This window comes from Mirounga leonina, unplaced genomic scaffold (genome assembly GCF_011800145.1).
Source record: "Mirounga leonina isolate KUSES-001 unplaced genomic scaffold, KU_Mleo_1.0 Mir_115, whole genome shotgun sequence".
Classification (NCBI taxonomy): Eukaryota; Metazoa; Chordata; class Mammalia; order Carnivora; family Phocidae; genus Mirounga; species Mirounga leonina.
In genome coordinates this window covers 91,965,278-91,987,527 of record NW_023270268.1, presented here as the reverse complement: position 1 = coordinate 91,987,527, position 22,250 = coordinate 91,965,278, and the positions used below count along the sequence as shown (strand labels likewise).

Here is a 22,250-nt window from a genome sequence, read left to right as displayed (position 1 = left end):
GGAGGTTTTTGATCACTGCTTCAATCTCGTTACTGGTTATTGGCCTATTCAGGTTGTCAATTTCTTCCTGTTTCAGTCTTGGCAGCTTATAGGTTTCCAGGAAGGCCTCCATTTCATCCAGATTGCTCAGTTTATTGGCATATAGTTGTTGATAATAATTTCTAATAATTGTTTCTATTTCCTTGGTGTTAGTCGTGATCTCTCCCTTTTCATTCATAATTTTATTAATTTGGGTCCTTTCTCTTTTCTTTTGGATAAGTCTGGCCAGTGGTTTACCGATCTTATTCTTTCAAAGAACCAACTTCTAGTTTCGTTGATCTGATCTACTGTGTTTCTGGTTTCTAATTCATTGATTTCTGCTCTAATTTTAATTATTTCTCTTCTAATGCGTGGCTTAGGCATTGTTTGTTGCTTTTTCTCTAGTTCTTTAAGGTGTAGAGTTCGTTGGTGAATTCGGGATTTTTCTATTTTTTTGAGTGAGGCTTGGATGGCTATGTATTTCCCCCTTAGGACCGCCTTTGCAGTATCCCATAGGTTTTGGACCGATGTGTTTTCATTCTCATTGATTTCCATGAATTGTTTAAGTTCTTCTTTGATTTCCTTGTTGACCCAAACATTCTTGAAACATTCTTGAAACATTCTTTAGCTTCCAAGTGTTTGAATTTCTGCCAAATTTTTTTCTTGTGATTGAGTTCCAGTTTTAAAGCATTGTGGTCTGAGAATATGCAGGGAATAATCTCAATCTTTTGGTATCAGTTGAGACCTGATTTGTGACCCAGTATGTGGTCTATTCTGGAGAAAGTTCCATGTGCGCTCGAGAAGAAGGAGTATTCTGTTGTTTTAGGGTGGAATGTTCTGTAAATATCTATGAGGTCCATCTGGTCCAATGTATCATTCAAAGCTCTTGTTTCCTTGTTGATTTTCTGCTTAGATGATCTGTCCATTGCTGAGAGTGGAGTATTGAGGTCTCCTACAATTAACGTATTGTTATCAATATGACTCTTTATTTTGGTTCACAGTTGGCTTATGTAGATGGCTGCTCCCATGTTGGGGGCATAGATATTTACAATTATTAGATCTTCTTGTTGGATAGACCCAAGAATGATATAGTGTCCTTCTGTGTCTCTTATTACAGACTTTAGTTTAAAATCTAATTTGTCTGACATAAGAATTGCTACCCCAGCTTTCTTTTGAGGTCCCCTGGCATGGAAGATGGATCTCCATCCCTTCACTTTCAGTCTGGATGTATCTTTAGGTTCAAAATGAGTCTCTTGTAGGAGCATATGGATGGGCCCTGTCTTTTTATCCAATCTGCAACCCTGTGCCGTTTTATGGGAGCATTTAGGCCATTCATGTTGAGACTGGTTATTAAAAGATATGAATTAGTTGTCATCATGTTGCCTGTAAAGATGTTGTTTTTATAGATTGTCCCTGTAAATTTCTGTTGTAGATCACTCTTGGGGTCTTTCTCCTTTTATAGAACCCCGCTTAATATTTCTTGCAGGGCCGGCTTAGTGGTCACATATTCTTTCAGTTTCTGCCGGTTGTGGAAGCTCTGCATCTCTCCATCCATTCTAAATGAAAGCCTTACCGGATAAAGTATTCTTGGCTGCATGTTCTTCTCATTTAGTACCCTGAATATGTCTTGCCAGGCCTTTCTGGCTTGCCAGGTCTCTGTGGATAGGTCTGACATTATTCTGATGTTCCTCCCTCTGTATGTAAGGAATCTCTTCCCCCTAACTGCCCTTAAGATGGTTTCCTTGGTTCTAAGATTTGCAAGTTTTACTATTACATGCTGGGGTGTTGGCCTGTTTTCCTTGATCTTGGGAGGGGTCCTCTCTGCCTCTAGGATGCGAATGTTTGTTTCATTCCCCAGATTAGGGAAGTTCTCAGCTACGATTTGCTCAAATACATCTTCTAGTCCTCTCTCTCTCTCCACTCCCTCCAGGATTCCAATTATTCTGACACTGGAACACTTCATGGTGTCACATATTTCTCTGATTCTGTTTGCATGGATTCTGAGTTGTTTTTCCCTGGCCTCCTCTTTTCCCTTTTTATCTATTATATGGTCTTCCAAGTCGCTTATTCGCTCTTCTGCCTCAGTTACCCTAGCTGTAGATTATCTAGATTGGATTGGATCTCATTGATAGCATTTTTAAGTTCTGCCAATTCACCTTTCATTTCTGCCCTTAGAGACTCTATGTTGCCATTCATTGATTTCTCCATTCTAGCCATTGTCTTCACAATTGCTAGGCTGAATTCCATCTCTGACATCTTGGTTATATCTGCATCCATTTGTAAATCTGCAGCATAAGTCATAATCTCTGAGTCTTTTCTATTTTGGGGGCTCCTCCTCCTAGTCATTCTGTTGATGGGTGTTTGAGGGAATGTATAGAGTCCAAATTATTGACCAGAACCCAAGCAAGATGCACTTGTTTTCTTGGGACCTTAGGGTTGCTGGCCTCTTGTTTTCCCAGCCTGTCTTCTGCAGGAGGGGTCTGCCGCGCTGTTACTCAGGCAACCCTGTTTGGGCGGAGTTGCCCTGCGCCCCTGTGGCAGGCGATGGGCTCAGCGGGAATCAGTTTTAGGGGCTTTTGTTCTCTGGCGCCTTTCCCTGGCGGCTTTCCGTGTCTCTTCCACGAGTCAGAGCAGAAGAGTCCGTTTCCAACCCTCTGCCTCAGAGCAGAGAGACCGCAGTCTGTTCTTCAGTGAGCTCTCCAGGCCACACCGTCTCCGTTTCTGTCCGTGCTGCTATAAACTGCAGCGGCCTGGGTTGTGCGCCCCTCCGCGGCGCTCCCAGTCCTGCCTCCAGGTCGGGCCTGTCTCTGCCCTTTGTGCTTCTAAAACCGCCAGCCGCCCCCAGTTCACGCACGCGCGACCCCACCGCTCCGGGTTTCCACCCCGGGGCTGCCCTAAAGTCCTTTCCCCACCGCTACTGGTCTGCGAGCCTGTGCCCCGTCTGCAGCGTGCAAGGCTGTCACTCACCGAGGTGTAGGATCCCCACAGCCAGGCACCCTCCCACTGCCGTTTATCCTCCGATATCTGCCCGCAGAATCACGGCTCTCCGATTCGTACCTCAAAACCAACCGCCTGCGATATTCTTCTTGTAGAGATCCAAATCTTCTTACATCTCAGGCTGGTTTCGTGGGTGCTCAGAGTGGTCTGGTAGATATCCAGCTCAATTCCGGGGACCAGTTGAAGTAGGGTCCCCTACTCCTCTGCCATCTTTCCCCCTTCTGAATGTCACTTCTAAGCAGAAACTACACAGAAAGATCTTGTAACAATGGCCCGGTTTCTTCTATTCACTCAGCAAACACTGATGGAGGACCCCTGATGCACCCAATTCTGGGCCCAAAACACTTATGGATTTTAACTCCTTCAATTCCCACAGCTGTCCAGGCAAATGAGTAAGGGGAAATAGAGAAGTTGAGGTTATGTGGAAAGTTGTTAATGCTTACAGTGTAACAATGAAGTTAAATTTTAACAATGTCTGAGTCAAGTAGAAAGCTTGCCTCCCTTTAATCCCCTATACAAACTGGGATTTTAGCCAAACTGCCTCAGTTGCTATCTCATGGTCACCTTGCTCTTCTGGGTCTCTGCTCCCTGATTTTTCCTTTCCCTGGAATGGTGACTCCCACCTTCCTCCCACATCGCCCTTTATCTCTAGTCTACTTATCAAAACCATACACATTCTGCAAGGCTTACATCTTCCCTACTCAGAACTCCCACAGCACTCAGGATCTTACTAGACGTATTAAAATACGCTACTTAGGAACTATCTTAGCTTCCCTACTAGAGCATAAAATCCTAGACTACAGCAGTCTCCCTTATTATCTTTGTATACCTCAAAACTCAAGTTGTATCATTTAATACATTTTGATTTAGAGCATGAATGCAGAAGTGATTAGTCACTTAAATCAATACCACAATAAGAGATCTGGATGGCTTTTCTGAAGGTATTTTAAAGTACAAAAGCTAAAGGAATTGACCCATACACTTACCCTCACGTTCCTTCCAGAGACTCCTCAGAAGGGAGAGGCCCACTTATTTTTAGTGCCATACAAAGCACTAAACCTCGTAAATAATTCCTGGGAGCCAGTGTGGGCTGGAGGATGAGCTTGGGCTCCTGAGTCACACAGACCAAGGTCTCCAGCCTGGTTCTCCCGCTTACTGGTTGCATGACCCCGCAGGTCTTAATTACCTAAATTAAAGCTCTAGTTTCCTCACTGGCAGCATGAGGCTCCTCACCTTTTTTTGTTTTCTACCTAATCTTGGGCTATAAGAATGAGGTGTGTGTGTGAGAAGCACCGAGGAGAGCCACGGATGGAAGGAACTATACGTCAGCCCCTCTTCTCCCACTCCCTGCCTTGTGCAACAGGGTACTTTTTTATTTTTATTTACTTATTTATTTTTCCACGTTTTTATTTAAATTCAAGTTAGTTAACATATAGTGTAGTATTGGTTTCAGGAGTAGAATTTAATGATTCATCAGTTGCACCTGGTGCTCACCACATCACATGCACTCCTTAATGCCCATCACCCAGTTACCCCATCCCTCCACTCCCCTCCCCTCCAGCAACCCGCAGTTTGTTCCCTATAGTTAAGAGTCTCTTATGGTTTGCCTCCCTCTCTGTTTTTATCTTATTTTATTTTCCCTTCCCTTCTCCTATGTTCATCAGTTTTGTTTCTTTAATTCCACACATCAGTGAAATCATATGATAATTGTCTCTCTGATTGATTGACTTATTTCGCTTAGCATAATACCCTCTAGGTCCATCCATGTCATTGCAAAAGGCAAGATTTCATTTCTTTTTGATGGCTGAGTAATATTCTGTTTTATATACATATATATATATATATCTCACATCTTGTTTATCTACTCATCAGTCAGTGGACACTTGGGCTCTTTCCATAGTTTGGCTATTGTTGATAATGTTGCTGTAAACATCAGGGTGCAGGTCCCTGTTCAAATCTGTATCTTTGTATCCTTTGGGTAAATAAGCAGGGTAGTTTTTAAATTGCCAATTATTTTTTAAGGTAACAAAATATTCTGATAATAATGGTTTTTAACAGCTGCCTGTAGCCCATATGGGCCCTATCTGCCAACTTTGGCCATGGGTTTACCTTTTGGGTTTTGGTTCACCACAACCAAGGGCAGGAAGAGCCATGCCAGGACCCCTGCCCAGTCCTCAGCACCCCATGTCTGCACTTGTCGACGTGCAGGACCTCAGTTCATCACACAGTTGTGTGCAGTCTGCATATTCCACCCCTTAAAGGACCACTGAAAGTCACTGATCAGACTCCAGCAAGCTTCCCTTTTTCTTCTTCTTCTTCATAAAATTATGGTAAAAAAAAAAATATATATATATAGTGATTCCTGAGCTTAGTAACCAAATTCCCGCCCTTGCTAAATGATTGCCTGAATTTGGTTTGGATGCCTTGGAATGCAAGAAGGTGATCTGCGATGGTGTGAGGTAGTCATGTCATGGAACATGGAGAGGCATTTGTCACTTGGTCCTATTCAGTTGTACTGTTCTCCACTGTGTCTCCAGCTTGTGCCAAATCCTGAAGATGGCCAAAGATGACTCGACCATTCGTTGCTTCCAGGGCCTGCTGATTTTTGGAAATGTGATTGTTGGTGTAAGTAACGAGTATTTTTCAGGAAATTCTGTTCCTTCTGTAATCACAGCTTTTGGATTAATCAAAAGTGAGAGTTTAAAGGAAAATAATGATATAATTCCTGGCTTCCTCTCCCTTTTCTTCATTCCAGGAAATGTGTTAGTAAAATATGTTAGCTAGAACTTATATAAATAATCATATATAACTATGCAATATGTTGAAAGACCATGGTTTAAAAAAAAAAAAAAAAGGATATTTCCCTCCCAACTTTAAAACACAAAAATCTGAAAGAAGCCATGTCCACCATGGTCAATGTCCAAACATTCCCACCACACACACACTTCGGTGTTTCTTTCCTATTTCACCTTGGTTTGAGCTCCATGGAACTGTTCTGTTAAGGCTGTTGGGGACAGATGTTTGCGTTTACATGTCCTTATCACGTGGAGGCCAGTGCCAGGAAAGTCAGAGTGGCTTGGAGTCCAGGCTGTGTGGGCTCAGTGTGCTGACAGCGCACTCAAGAGTCAGGACCGCTGGCTCTAGGCTCAGCCCCACCACCAACTGTACTCTGGACAAGTCATGGGCTTTCAAAGGCCAAGAGCCCTCGTCTATAAAATGCAGAGTGTGGGAAAGATAACCACCAAGGTTCCTTGGTTCTCTGGCACTGATGAGTATGACCAGGACTAGTTGAAATATTGTAATCCAGGAATTTGGGCAGAGGGCAGTGGAAGTGGGAGGTTATCCCCAAACAAGAAGATATTGTTGAGTGGTTCATGCCCCAACGACTCTAGATGGTCTAAAATTGCAACGACTCTAGATGGTCTAAAATTGCCTGGGTCTTTTCCCAAATGGCAATAAGACGGAGTGACATGCGGGAGGAAGCATACAACTTATTAATAGGATGGAAGGAGCTGTTTGATTTCCTGGTAATGAGTTTCAGTCCACGGCTTTGACCCTCTGCGGGGACGGAGGGAGTCTCTCTCATAACCCCCTCCCACTGTTCTGCATCCCTTTCCCAATGCTGCTCTCCGACCAGCGGCCTGACAGAGCGCCCTCTCCCGCAGATGTGCGGCATCGCCCTGACCGCAGGGTGCATCTTCTTCGTGTCTGACCCGCACAGCCTCTACGCGCTGCTTGAAGCCACTGACAATGACGACATCTACGGGGCAGCCTGGATCGGAGTGTTTGTCGGCATCTGCCTCTTCTGCCTGTCCGCTCTAGGCACTGTCGGCATCATGAAATCCAGCAGGAAAATTCTTCTGGCGGTGAGACCTTAAGACTCTGCACAGTCGCCTCCTGGATCAGTTTCGATGGACTGTTTCTTCCTCCCTGGGCACAGCGATTTGGCTTGTAGTGGGGCAGGTGGGAGCAGAGAGCCAGGGGAGGAGCGGCAAGGAGGCTGAGACTCTCCCTGCGGTGAAGCTGGTCCATGTGGGGGCAAGGATGTCCTCCGCTATTGCAAGTCCAGAAGATTCCAGTGTAGAGAACCCACAGGGGAGAAACCTGGGCGTGACCCTGGAGCACTCTCCAGCTCTGTGCTTCTCTACCTGGTGTCTGCACACATCCAGCAGGTTCAACCAGGAGCTACATAGGCCAAAGAAGAGACAGAGTGAGAACATGATCATTAGATTTCGTTCTCTTGACAATAAGTAGTCTAAAGCATTATTTTAATATTAATCAGTCGTTGACATTTTAGGATATAAAATACAAAATATGCACGAATTTTTAAGAGAAAACATGATCTTTTTCTGACATTTTTGAGCTCAAGGCCGATGATTTTGTATAAAGACCTGCATTTCCCATATTTTGCATTCATCCTACTCTTCAGGGACCCTTGAAAACCTTGATGCACAGCACTAGAGAGGATAGAGGACAGCTTCAGCTCCCACGTGCCTGTGGATCTCGAACGCCATGCATGCACAGAGAGGCTTCTGTCCTGAGCCACAGACAGCAAGGTCACGCCCTGCCTTTGTAGATGGAAGCAGACTTGCAACCAGCAGAGCTAAGAACCTTTGGTATTGGACCTAGACCTCTATTCTCTGCCCCCATGCTTAGGACAATAGTTTCTCACACAGTGATGGTGTCCACCCCCACTCCCCACCCTAAAATAACTCTCCTACCCAAATGCTGCAGGACCTGAGTTACATCTTTATGGAACAAGCCCAGCAACTTAAGATGTTTGTTGGTTTACTTTTCCCGCGATCTAAACATTGTCCCGGCACCCAGAGAATGCAGAACATTTACATTCTCTGATTCCTTTAGCATGAGTTGGTTCCAGGGCAAAAGCACCCACTTCTTCAAGTGGAGAAACGAATGCAGGGAAAGGGAGAGGAGGGGCAGGTGTCCCCAGAGACAAGTTTCACCTGCATCCTGGTCTCATTTTGGGCCAGCCATGTGTGCCTGACGCAGCCAGGAGGGAACATTCTTCACCATGTCCTGCAAAGGGAAGGAGCAAGGTACCTTCTCAGGGGTTGATGGAGAAAACCCCTGTACCCCAGGCCTCCTTTCTGGAGTGTCTTTAAGGGGTTTCCGAGCCCCTTTAAGAAGAACCACAACGCTCTTTTTTTTTTTCCTTTTAAGGATTTTATTTTTAAGTAATTTCTACACCCAATGTGGGGCTCGAACTCACAACCCTGAGATCAAGAGTCACATGCTCTATGGATTGAGCCAGCCAGGTGCCCCCAACCACCAAAGCTCTTGACAAAAAACAAGGCAGCAATGTTATGAGGCCTCTGATGGTGCTCCTGCTACTGACTCCCCAGCCAAAGCCCTTCTGTGAGCAGTAGCTGAGTTGTTAGGGCAGCCCAGGGTCCTGCTCAGAGCTGTCCCTGCCCAGGGAGAGAGCACAGTTTTCCTTGCCTCCCCCCACCTACACTGACTGCAGCGCCCCTTCCCTAGAAGAACGCAGGGACCCAAAGCAAACATGCAAGACTGAGGAAAGCGAAGACAGACCCTCGCAAATAGTTCCCATCCCAGATTCAGAGGCAACTTGCTGTTCAGATATTTCTCAGTCATAAATAGAGGCAGTGTGGTGGGGAGGCATCGTGCGGAAGTGTGTGTGCCCATGTGCGAGCGTGAACACACAGACACACAAGGGCAACACACAGTGAGGTGTGTTCCGCTCGCCTGACCCACACCTGCAGGGCTGGGGGCTGAGAGAAGAGTGCCGGCGAAGGGCTGTGTACCTGGAGGCTGCCCGCTCCTTTCTGGTGAGACTGGACCCTTGTCAGGACGGACGCTGGATGTTAAACACGATCCGGTTCATCTTCTTCTGACCTCTGTAATTCTAAAGTTTCAATAACCCATAAAGAAAATTTCTCTCACTGAGAGGGGATTTATAAAGCTCTATATAGTGTCTGATCCCCCAAGACTCTCTCGCCAGCCATTGAATGAATAAACACACGCACTCACACAGACACACGTGCACACGCATGCACACGCATGCATGCACACATCAGTTCATTCTCTTGTGTTTGTTTTGCTCAGTTAAAATAGAAATGTAGGGTGCTGGGCTGAGAAAGCTCTGTATTCAGTAGTCATTTGTTCTCTGGGGCTAAGGAGGGAATTGAGCTGATTAGCACCTAGCACCAAGTCTTGCTCCAAACAGCTGATCAATGAGGGCTTGTTGAATAACTTCATTAATGATTAGATGGTTTTACTTAGATGAATATGCTGAAAGAATAGGACAATTATTTTTTTTTAATTCTCTCTTTTTTGGAGATAAATGTAATTCCTTTTTTCCCCATTTGTTTCCCTTCCAGTATTTCATTCTGATGTTTATAGTATATGGCTTTGAAGTGGCGTCTTGTATCACAGCAGCAACACAACGAGACTTTGTGAGTACAATCACAAAAGCACAGAGCGAAAATGACCATAGGAGTCTTCATTATCATCGTAACAATACAATAGCTGACATGTATTAAGCCCTTACTCTGTACGAGGCACTCTAATATGTGCATTAATATTAAATATACAAGTTTACTTAATCCTCATAATAACTTTATATGTATTATCACAATGGTCACTTTATAGATAAAGAAATGAGATTTAAAAAGGTGAAGTAACTTGTCCAAGTTTACACAGCTGGTAAGTGAAAGAGGAGAATCCTGAGTCCAGGCCGAGCAACTCCTGGGACCCAAGCTAATACTGCTATGCTCTTCACACTAGGCCGTGGCCACCAGCCCTCCCGTAGGATGATCAATAATCCACCACATCTAAGATTTCCTCTCAATTCAGCATCCTGCTTTCTCTCCTTTTCTCTACTTCCTAGCCTAAGCCACCCTAAAATGCCTGCCCACCTGGTCTCACTGCGATTTCTTTGAAGATGGGGGTGGGGGGTGTCTTCTCCCTTCATGGGGACTTCAGCCATCCAGCCTCACACCCACCCCACCCCTTCTCGTGGCCTCTGCAAAGTTTTACTCCAGGAGACGATGTTGAGTGCCCCTAGCAATAGGCTGAGCAAATCATTTTGCTTCCTTGGGGATGAGCGTGCTAACTCTCCTTTTGTTGTCTCCTCCCACCATAGCTCACACCCAACCTCTTCCTGAAGCAGATGCTGGAGAGGTACCAAAACAATAGCCCTCCAAACAATGATGACCAATGGAAAAATAATGGAGTCACCAAGACCTGGGACAGACTCATGCTCCAGGTAATGCCTGCAGTTTTGGCATTCTGTGCCTAAACCAGTATCCAGGAGTGAAGGTATGGATGGGACTGAAGTCAAAGAGTGGGGACCACGGCCTCTAGGACGGTTTCATTCAAAAAGAGACTGGACTGGGGAGCCCGGGTGGCTTAGTTGGTTAAGTGTCTGACTCTTGATTTCAGCTCAGGTCATGATCTCAAGGTCGTGAGATAGAGCCCTGCATCGGGCTGGGCATGGAGCCTGCTTAAAATTCTCTCTCTCCCTCTCCCTCTGCCCCACTCCTGCTCACAGAGGCTTTCTCTCTCTCTCAAAAAAAAAAAAAAGGAAAAAAGAAAAGAAAAAGAGACTGGACATAGGCAAGTTCATTTATTCTTCTTATCTATTCCTCTTGCGTGCACATCACTCAATGGAACCCATAAATCTATATTTTATTTCTGAGCCATGATGTTGATTAATTTCCATTTAGGGATAATGACATTGATAAGAAATTGAGATCAATCACACTGCCTCTTAGAACTCAAGCATCACTTACACTGAAAGAACAAGTTTGCTTCCTCCACATCACAGTGAACTCAAGTGGCAAATATTGCCTCTTTTGCTTATTTAGTACCGATGGGCTAGTCCTGCTGAGGACCCATGGGCTATGACCTGACTTGATTGCCCACTTGTCTGTAACTGGCCATCATACCTTATATGCAAGTTTACCTTAAATATCATCAAAAATCCAAGTCTTTCAGAATATCCACTATTACCCCTACATTGCCTTGTGTATGTGAAAGTCTATCCCTACGTAAGCCCTAATCTGACCCAACTCTCACACTGCCCCCTGCCTCCCTCCCCCTCCACTGGCTCACAGTGCATCATCAGCCAACTCCCTTGGCCTTGGCCCCCTTCTTGATGTCTCTTTACCCTCTATCCTCTAGCACTTCCTTCATTTATCTAAATATTCCCATTCCAACCATTCTTTTTACCCCATTAGGACCTCCAATTCACTGGCCACTTTTTTACTTTCTGTCACTCTTCTGACTATAGGTCATGTACTTTTCCCACTCTCTTAGCAAGAACTTAGCTCTTCAAATGAAAATGCAAATGGCCACACATCTGAAAAATCTTCTTACCAACTTTTAAAAACCCAGTCTGAACTTAACCATTTTCCCCCAAAAAGGCTCAGATCAAAATATAGGATAAGTATTTTCCTTCACAAGGTATTTTCCATAATCCAGTGACAAAATAGGATATGCTTTAAAGACAGCTAATTTGGGGCACCTAGGTGGCTCAGTGGGTTAAGCATCTGCCTTCAGCTCAGGTCATGATCCCAGGGTCCTGGGATCGAGCCCCCGTGTTGGGCTCCCTCCACGGCAGGGAGTCTGCTTCTCCCTCTGCCCCTCACCCTGCTTGTGCTCTCTCTCCTTCTCTCTCTCTCAAATAAAAGACAGCTGATTTACCATCAAGTTTGTTTGAAAGTAATTCATTCTGAAAGTTGAGAGGGGTCTATAGTTTTATTTTTTTATTTTTATTTTTTTTTTAAGATTTTATTTATTTGCGAGAGAGAGAATGAGAGACAGAGAGCATGAGAGGGAGGAGGGTCAGAGGGAGAAGCAGACTCCCTGCTGAGCAGGGAGCCCGATGCGGGACTCGATCCCAGGATTCCAGGATCATGACCTGAGCCGAAGGCAGTCGCTTAACCAACTGAGCCACCCAGGCGCCCGGGTCTATAGTTTTAATTTCTTCCCTTGAAACATTTTAGCAGAATTTCTTTTTTCTTTTTTTTTTTTTTTAAGATTTTTTATTTATTTATCTGAGAGAGAATGGGAGACAGAGAGCATAAGAGGGGGAGGATCAGAGGGAGAAGCAGACTCCCCGCTGAGCAGGGAGTCCGATGCGGGACTCGATCCCGGGACTCCAGGATCATGACCTGAGCCGAAGGCAGTTGCTTAACCAACTGAGCCACCCAGGCGCCCCTAGCAGAATTTCTACAAAGGAAGGAAAGTGATATGAAATATGTTTTATCCTCTATCCTCTACTCTATCCAGAGTGTGAGGATATTACCTATGTGTTCCTTGATCTTCCTCTCTTATGTAGGGGCAGAGCTGAGTGCCACTAGGTTTGGTTATTTTTTCCAGTTTACTCTAGAAAATGTTAAAAGTACAGAAATGTAAAATAAGAAGAATTACTCATCACTTCGTCACTACTAAAATTTTAATTTTCTGACTCTCAATTTGCTCATATGTCATATGAGAATAATCATACCTCCCTCACATTGCTGTATCAAGATATTAGTATTAATAATAATTAAGGGTTTACTGGGGCACCTGGGTGGCTCAGTCGGTTAATCGTCTGCCTTCGGCTCAGGTCATGATCCCAGGATCCTGGGATCGAGCCCCACATCGGACTCCCTGTTCAGCGGGGAGTCTGCTTCTCCCTCTGCCCCTCACCCCGCTCATGTTCTCTCTTTCTCTCACTTTCCCTCACTCTCTCAAATAAATAAATAAAGTCTTTAAAAAATAATAATAATAATTAAGGGTTTACTATGGGCGAGGCAGTGTACTAGACAGGTCAGGCACATTAGCTCGTTTAATCCTCACAGGAATTCTGAGGACCATGGACTGCGTGAAGGAAACAAGGCCATATTTTACAGTGAAGGAAGATGAGGCATAGTAGGGAGTTGAACTCATCAGAGTTCATTAGTGGCTAATAGAGTAACAAATGTTGAAGTATTTTGTAAGCTCTAAAATGTAGGTTATCGATACCCTCAGCTCTCATTTGGGGAATTCTAGTAAACATAAGATATGGTATACTCTCCATATCTTCTTTCTCCACAAAATCTCAGTTGCTACATTCATGGCTCTAGCAAGGAGCATGGAAGAGAATTTTGTATCTGTCCTCTGCTGGCAGGACCATTGCTGTGGTGTAAATGGTCCATCAGACTGGCAGAAATATACGTCTGCCTTCCGGACTGAGAATAATGATGCCGACTATCCCTGGCCTCGCCAGTGCTGTGTGGTGAACAATCTTAAAGAACCTCTCAACCTGGAGGCCTGCAAACTAGGAGTGCCTGGTTACTATCACAAGCAGGTGAGTCCTCTCTGTCCAATACCTGCTCTTTATGAGGGAAATACTGATTAACTATAGGTAATAATCTCTCATGAAGAATTCTGCATCCTTTTTCCCTAAACCTTATGTCAACTATTTCCTTCTCTGTCAGTAAAATGCAGATGCTAGTCTAGGGCTCTTCTGGGGAAATCTACCTTTTAATAAAATCAATAGAACATGAGAATTGCAATAGCAAAGTCCAACTTTGCTTAAATGCAAACTATTTGTACAATAGAATATAGGCTTGGTATTTCAAAAACTATTTCCATTAAACGAAGATTTACTCTGGTTTTGCAAACTGTGAATTGGAAGGGGTAGGTACCAAAAGGGTGTGTCGCTAGTGCTGAAGCAATGGCAAGTGCTGGCAGTAAATGCAGCAATTATATAACCACCTTCATTATTCAGTGGTAATATAGGATGGTCTTAAAAGAATATTAAGATGATGATTTGGGTAGAAGGCAGTTCACATACAGATGGCTTTTGAGAAAGTGTTTCCAGCCTGATGAGAATGATATAATGATCCTGAAAACTAGCATTTATTGAGTACTTACTTAAAGCCAGATACCGTTCCAAGTGCCATACATATATTAACTCATTTAGGGCTCAAAGATAGGTGCCAGTATGATTCATATTTTATGGATGAGGAACTGAGACATAGAGGTGTAAGAAGTACCTTGTTCAAGGTCCCTCAGCTAGGAATTGGTTGAGTCAGGATTCAAACCCAAGCAACCTGGCTCCAGAGCCCAGACTTAAGGACAAGAAAGAACTTGGAAATATTCCCCAAAAGCCTGCGGAGAATTCTCCTATACTTGTAGTCAGCCTCCGAAATGCTTCTACTGCTTTGCAAGTTACCACTTTGAGGGAAGCTGGTTGTGTCCCAGTTCATTAAATATTGAGAAATGTCAGACTCCTTTAGTCTGGGAGTAAATAATACAAAGCGCTCCTTCAAAATGAAGGACACCGAACAGCTGATCATCATGCCATACCTGGAAGGGTGCCTGGACTAGGATCGGTTGCCTTCATCCAGAAAAGGGCATGGGAGTGATGCAGACTATTTTTCAGAGTCCTTCAAAGCAACCCTTATTTAGCTTTTTGGCAATGTTGTTTCGGTGTCATTTTAACCAGTTACTTTCAGACTGCTCTAAAAATTAAATGTATTTCTTATCATCACAATATGCAGTATAATGCTCACTCTCAGGAATAATCAATGCTTTCAGTATTTCAACCCTGGCATGGCCCCACACAAACGTATCTTGATTGGGTTGGATTGTATCTCTGTAAAAGGGACAGAAAAAGGTATTTGCCCTGAGATAATCAGCTGATCTCCCAAGGACATGTAATGTGTCTAGTAGCAAGGGACCTCCCCGTGAGTTTGGACAACCCTTCCCACCTCCTCCCTTGAGGTTCCTTGGCCTCACCTGTCCTTAACATTTCTACCTCCTCTGCCCGCTAGCTACACCACAACTACAAACTTACCATCATGTAGCCCTACTTCCCTGCCAAAGTTCTTTCTACACCTGAAACTCCTCTCTCTGTCCCCAGCTCTCTGTGCTCCTACTCTCTCAATCTCTCATTCTTCACCCTCGACACCTTTCCGCCTCTCCCTCTCCCAGTCCCCCAGATTCGCACACACCACCATTCTTTCTGAGTTATAGGTCCTGCTACTTCTCCGACAGCAATCCCTTTCTACCAAGTAAAATACGCCACCCAGTACTTCCTATACTTTACTTCTATTATTGCAGTTGGTGCCTTGAGTCATATTGTAAGTATTTGCTCACAAGTCTATTTTTTTCTGAGTCTCCTCGAGAACCAGGCATTACTCAATTCTGCATCTTCAGTACTTCACATATTGCCTAGCTCAGAGCAGGCACTGAGAAATGGTTGGTGGGTGAGTGACTGAAGAGGGGAATGACTCTCTTTTTCATATCCATATTGCAGCTTTTCAAAATCTACATTGCATAAATGAAGGCTAACAAAATTAGGGATGTCCTCATAAATGTGGGGAAAATAGAAGAAAACAGAATTTCACATAGCATGTCAGATGCAGATATATGTATTCTTACATGTGGTCCATCGGCCCCAGAAATGCTACAGGCAAATTCTGATCATTATACCTCAGGAACATTATCACAGAACTGAAGATCAAGGGAAGCACCACTACAATGAGAAAACAAAACAAAACAAAACAAAACAACACAAAACAAAAAAAACCCACCATGAGAAGGAACTAAATTAGAAGAGGTGAAAAAACTGGTGCTTTTGTCTGTGAGTTCCATAAGAACAATACCCATGTCTGTCTTGTCACCGCTGAATGCCCAGCCCAGCGCCTGGCGCCTGACGTAAGTGGGTTCTATGGGTACATATTAGGACAAACGACCCCCTCCCAGGATTGGCATGAGGATCTGTGAGTAAGGGATACAGGGGTGTTTGTGAGTTACTGTGTCATAGATGATACTGTTGTAATCATTACTTCGTATCAGGCTCCATTCATTCTATCAATGTTTATTAGGTGCCTATTTTGTGCCAGGCACTTGGGCTGGGTTCCAGAGATTCAGCAATGAGCACAATAAGATCCCTGCCCTCGTACTCGTACTGTAGTATGGGAGAGAGACACCAAACAAATACATGATAAATTCCAGGTAGTGATAAATGCCATGAACAGAAGTAAAGCAGGGTGAGTATATAGGGAATGACAGGGGAAAGAGTGTTTTTCTCTATGGTGGTCAAGAAAGGCTTCATTGGAATAATACTTGCACAGAGTTCTGAATTAAGTGAGGAAATGAGACACTCACTTAAAGAAGATTGGAGAAGAGAGTTCTAAGCAAAGGAAGCAGCAGGTGCAAAGGCCCTGAAGTGGGAGCATTCTTAGCTTTTTAGAGGAACATCAAGGACATCAGCATGGCAAGGCCAGAATGAGTGAAGGAAGAGTAGAAGCCAAGGATGATTTAGATTTTGTAGGGCTTGACTCTGCATGGAAGGATCCCCTCCTTAGGAAAAACGATTAAAAATATGCATACAAAATTAGGTACAGGGCCTTGAAATGGTCTTGTACGTAAGCAGCCCCGAAGCTTAAGTTCATTAGCTTTACAGGGAAACAGCCTCTGGTAGAGGATGCTGGGCTCATAGAGAGAGGCAGAGCCACGTCAGACAGGGCCCCATAGGCCACTGGGAGGACTCCGAATTTCATTTTAAGGGTGGTAGAAAGCCATTTCTTTTGAGCAGGGATTTGAAGTGATCTGATTTATGTTTTACAAGCATCCCTCTGGCACTGTATAAAGATAAGTAGGGTGCCCACAGTGGACTCAGGCCCCAGGGAGATCAGTTAAGAGGTTGTTGTAGTAATTCTGGAGTGAGACCATAGTGGACCAAGACGGTAGCAGGAAGTAGTAAGTGTTTGGATTTGAGATATATTTTTAAAGTAGACCCAAAAGGTTTTGTTTAAGTATTTGATGTTGGATAAGAGAAGAACAGTTAAAGATAATTTCAAAATTTTTTACTTGAGCACATAGGGGAATGGAGACGCCTATAACATAGATAGAGAAGAGTAAATGGGAGGGAAATAAACGCTTAGCAAAGTCAGGGTGTGTAAGTGGGTTAACAAGGGCCTCGAGCAGGGTCAGAAAGATGAAACCTCTAGCGTTCACCTGTAGCCACTGGGCAGGGTCTAAACTTCAAGGTCAGCCTTTTGAGGACATTTCCCTCTGGACCTCAGTGGTCCCTGGAACCACCTGGCTATTGCATTCCCTAGACTTCTCCCGGAGCTTTAGCACAGGACGCTCAGAGGGCAGCTCTAACCCCATGCACTTTTCATGGTGACTGGAACAGAGTGTGCTGCATATAAGAACTCACTGGATTATGGCATGCATGAATGAATGATTTGATTAATAAAAAATGAATCGCTTGCACGCACACCGTGGCTTCTCAAGGTGTCACTAGAATCCAATAAAGATACGTTGAAATATGATAGCGAATGAGAATTTAGACAGCATGAAATAGGGGTTCCTTTAATGGTTAAAAAAAACCCTTTGATTTTTATAGATCAGAAGCACTTTTATTTAAGAACAAACAAATCAAAAGGTACCTCTGCCCTCAAAAAAAAAAAAAATCACCAAAAAAATCTGTAAGGAGAGAAAAAATACTCAAATTTTATTAAGACTATATTGTACTTTATACTACAACTAAAAAAAAAAAAAAAAAGAATACATTGCCCATGTATTCAATACGAAAAAATGTTAGCCTAAAATAGCAGCACCTTTGTTAGACTGAGTGGTAAAGACACAAAATAATGTGATTTAGAATAGTTGTTGAACAGGACTATTTCTATTCCCTCAGCAAAGCCCCATTAATACCCAGCTCTCCAGGGGATGTGGAAATAACCTGGTTATGTTAACCTAGACTTTGGAATAGTATTGATCCAAGTGGAAATCTGCTTTCCCGCCCATCCCTTACATCTTCTTTTCTGGTTTCTCTCACACCCACGTGGAATCACCTGCTCCTCCAGGGATGCTATGAGCTCATCTCTGGACCGATGAACCGACATGCCTGGGGGGTGGCCTGGTTTGGATTTGCCATTCTCTGCTGGACTGTGAGTATTTCTCTGCACTTGATAAGGAGAGAACTTGAGATTGCCCCTGGTTAACCCAACCACACTAGCCAGTCTGGAAACAAAACCTGAGGGCTAGTCAGGAAGCTGCGGGCACCAGGCCAAGGACAGTGGATTCGGTTGGCAGTGGGGCGTTTATATCCCCTCCAGGGGAAGGGATGTGCCCTACTAGCCAGTTCCCCCAGCTGATGGGGGAGCATTTGTCTGCTGCTCCAGCCCTCTGGATCTCATTAATTCATTATAGTTAGATACCAAAGAAATCTAAGTGGTTAGATATCACTTCCTGGGGAAGCTTGGAGAAAAGAAAATATGCCTGGGCCCTAACCTCTGAGATTCTGATTCAGTGGATCAGGGACCCAGGCCTTTAAAAAAATTTTTTTTCCATATGATTCTGATTTGCTGTCAGGATTAAGAGCCATTATATTGGGGAAGCAATTCTAAACTTTTGGTTTCAGAACCCCTTTACACTCTCAAAAATTATTGAGGACTCCAACAAGCTTTTATTTATGGCGGCTATATCCATTTATATTTACCCTATGGGAAATTAACCCAGAATTAAAAAAAAAAAGTACTTACTAATTCTTTTGAAATAACAATAATAAACTAATTACATGTTAGCATCAACAATATATTTTTGTGGAAAAAGTGACTATTTTCCAAAACAAAAAATAGAAAAGTAGCTTTGTTTTACATTTTTAAAAGTATCTTCAGTGTCTGGTTTTAATAGAAGACAGCTGGGTCCTCATATTTGCTTCTTCACTTAATCTGTTAGAGTATGTTGCTTAGGTTGAAGGATTTGAAGAAAATCCACCCTCACGCTGATAGGTAGCTGAAAAAAACCAGGAATGTTTTGATAGCCTTATCTAAAGATAAGTGTGAATATTCTTCTTTGGTACTACACAGAACTTGACAACGAGCAGTTTCTTAAAGGTTAGTTGCAATGTGGAATCTAAAACTATGTCAACAAACTTTTCAGACTCTATTATATTAAAATACATTTACATCGGTTTGTCTTACAATTTGCATAAATCTTTTACCCATTCATGATTCTATAACATCATGCATTGGTCATTTGGGAAAATACTGGTTCACTGAGTTATGCTGATCTTCCACATGTTGGCTGAATTCTTTACTCAATACCAAGAAATCACATTCGTTGCTATTGCCACATTGGAAAGGACCTTTATCGTGGGGATGCTATCAACCCACCATGACAGAAACAAGTGGCCTGATTTTTGCTTGAGCGCCCAAATTTATCACTGGCAACAATACTGCCAGTTGTTTACCTCGAAGAGACAGGCTCACTTTGTAAATTTTTGAGAAAATGTCTGCCAAACATCCAATCTGAATAACTGTAGTTCGTCTATTAATCATTTTTTCAAGTAAAAATCATGTTTCATGAAAAAATGGCTAGTTCAGGGGCGCCTGGGTGGCTCACTCATTAAGCGGCTGCCTTCGGCTCAGGTCATGTTTCCGGGGTCCTGGGATCGAGCCCCGCATCGGTCTCCCTGCTCAGTGGGGAGTCTGCTTCTCCCTCTCCCACTACCTCTAACCACAGCCCCCCCACCCCAGCTCGTGTTCTTACTCTCTCTCAAATAAATAAATAAAATCTTTTTAAAAAGTGGCTAGTTCAGTATACAATCAAACAATCACACAAGTGCTTTTCCTTAAGGCAACCATCAGATTTCAGGATGCAACAAAACTACTTTACGCATACTCTCTGTTGCAAGAATATTAAAAAGATGTATATTCAGGGGCGCCTGGGTGGCTCAGTTGGTTAAGTGCCCACTTAACCTGATCTCCGCTCAGGTCGTGTGATCTTAGGGTATTGAGATCGAGCCCCCCATGTTGGGCTCCCCACCCCACTTCCGCACAGGAGCGCACGTGCACTGTCTCTCAAATAAATAAGTCTTTTAAAAAAAAAAAGATTTTATTTATTTCTTTGAGAGAAGAACAAAAGAACACAAGGGGGGAGAGGGGCAGAGGGAGAAGCAGACTCCCCTCTGAGCAGGGAGCCTGATGCGGGGCTCGATCCCAGGACCCCAGGAACATGACCTGAGTCAAAGGTAGACACTTAACCAACCGAGCCACCCAGATGCCCCAATAAATAAATCTTTCCAAAAAAAAGATGTATATTCAAAGGTGAACATTTAATAAAACTAGTCATTCTTACTGTTTCATCAAAAACAATCTCAAAATTCTGAAACTCTAAATCTCTTAAAGTGCCTTTTTTTTTTTAACTGCAAGTACATAACAGTGAAGAATACACTGACTCCTACCACAGTTCAATGCCTCTACCTCGAATCCTGCTAAGATGCCAGCATTTTTACCTTCTCCAGCTTTTGCACCATCAGTGCAAATGTGGAAAACAGCGAAAAGGGCAAATAAAGTCTTAATATAATTATGCAAATGGTCTTGACATCAGGCCCACCCACAAGGGTCCCTTGGGTGTTTGTGCACCACACTTTAGGCAATGCTGGGTTCAGGGTGAGAAGCTGAGTGAGGCAGGAAGGGAAAGTGAACTCCTCTGAGAGTTCACGCTCACCCACCCTCAGGAAGTCCCAGGCCACCCCCCACACACCTCTGTCGTGTCACCGTCACTCCGCTACGATGTATTTGTCTCTGCCAAAAGCCTGGGAACCAGCTGCCCTCTGTATGCCCAGGGCCTAGCAGAGCACGTAGCAGGTGCTTGATAGTTTGTTGAATGAATGGAAAATGGTAACAGTGAAGTTTCTGTTCGTGCAATGCTAGCAGGAACTGTGGGATAATGTTAAAGGCTCTAAACCATCTTAGAACTCCAGACCAGTTGAAACTCTTGACATTTCCACAAGCATCAAATGGACTCTGAATCTAGTAAGTCCCCCTGAAATTCAAAAGAGGGAAGTGAAAGGAACTAAATGTATTGAAGGCCTGCTATGGACAAGACATTATATCCAATACTTTTAGCATTAAATCCCCACAACAGTAGCTAGGTAGGGAGCCAGTCCCTTGGGTAAGTACCTTACCTTCTCTGTGTCCTTGGTCTCTTCATAGAGTTCTGGAAGCCTTCACTGGGGTTGTATGTGTAGCACGCAGAACAGTGTCTGATGTATAGTAAGTTGTCAATAAACACCAGACATTAGTGGTCAGAGTATTTCTTTCTCATTCCATCGTCTGACTCTGGGGTAGGTGAAGAATATTATTACCTTCCAGATGCAGGGAGGAGTGGTAGAGCTGCAACAGAACCAGAACCCAGAAATTCTCACCCCTTGCCCGAGTCAAAAACCTTGAGTTCTGTGGCATTCTTCAGGGGCAGCCATTCTAGGTCACAGTTTCCCAGCATTTCCGGGAAAAGAGGGGGTTGGTGGGAGGAGAGATTCAATGCTAGAAAGCAAGAAACTTGTACCTCCAATTGGTACATACAAGAAATAGGAATCCACTGGAAGGCCATTAGCCCTGATGGGAAGAAGAAAGAATTTCCCCAGGGGGCTGGTTTAGCACAGACGTGAGAGGTGCAACCCCAGCGGACAGGGAAGTCTAGTGCAGATTGGTGCAGGAAAGGGGGAACGGAGACGCTATCGCTGAGTGGCAGGATAGTTAGCTCTGCCCCATGAGGTTTCTTAAGGCAAGATTACTCTTAAAAATTCAGCATCATCTAAGCCTGAGTGAACCTAACATCCTTTCTTCCCCCAAGTATGAGTTGTTTCTCAAACAATTCCTTATTTTTGTTTTTTTCCTTTGTATTCTAGTTTTGGGTTCTCCTGGGTACCATGTTCTACTGGAGCAAAACTGAATATTAAGAACAAAGTGTCACCACCACACCACCTTCCTCCAGTGACTCTGGACCTGGTGCTGCAAGCGAGCTCTCCTAGTAGAGCCCACATCTGCACCCCGCGGGGGCCCTGTGCCTTCCTGCTCAAACTGCCAAGTCAGTTGCTGTGGTGTTTGCTGGGCTCTCAGCCTCTCAAAATTTTTCTCAATAGTATTTCAGCCTGGTCTAGGGTTCTGCAACATTCTTACAGCCAGTAGGAAAGGGAGACTTAAGGAAGTCGATAACTACTTCCATCCCTGCTTATTTTTAATTTGGGGGCATAAAGATTTCCACAAGAACCTGTGTTACCACAGCAAGCCAAGTCTGTATTTGGACAGCAAGGTTGCGTGTCTTTCTCACTGCTTTCTAAAAGAGACTTGCAAAGGCTTTCCTTCTTCTCAGTCTTGCCCAGGTGAGAGAACTGAGGAAACGGTTGCCGAGAGAGATCTCTGGCCCTTGTTCTATGGTGGCTCTCAACTACACAGACTCAAACGATTCCCTTAATG

The 22,250-nt window shown here is 43.9% G+C and overlaps 1 protein-coding gene across 1 annotated transcript; it reads left to right on the top strand.

The window, feature by feature from the left end:
- The first annotated feature begins 5,251 nt into the window (after window positions 1–5,251).
- On the top strand, window positions 5,252–21,733 carry UPK1B (uroplakin 1B). The gene is made up of 7 exons (XM_035000113.1): window positions 5,252–5,640; window positions 6,681–6,881; window positions 9,378–9,452; window positions 10,142–10,264; window positions 13,154–13,333; window positions 17,853–17,936; window positions 21,683–21,733. Exons 1-7 carry the CDS (start codon window positions 5,572–5,574, stop codon window positions 21,731–21,733), a joined length of 783 nt encoding a protein of 260 aa, XP_034856004.1. The 5' UTR covers window positions 5,252–5,571.
- The last annotated feature ends 517 nt before the right edge of the window (window positions 21,734–22,250 follow it).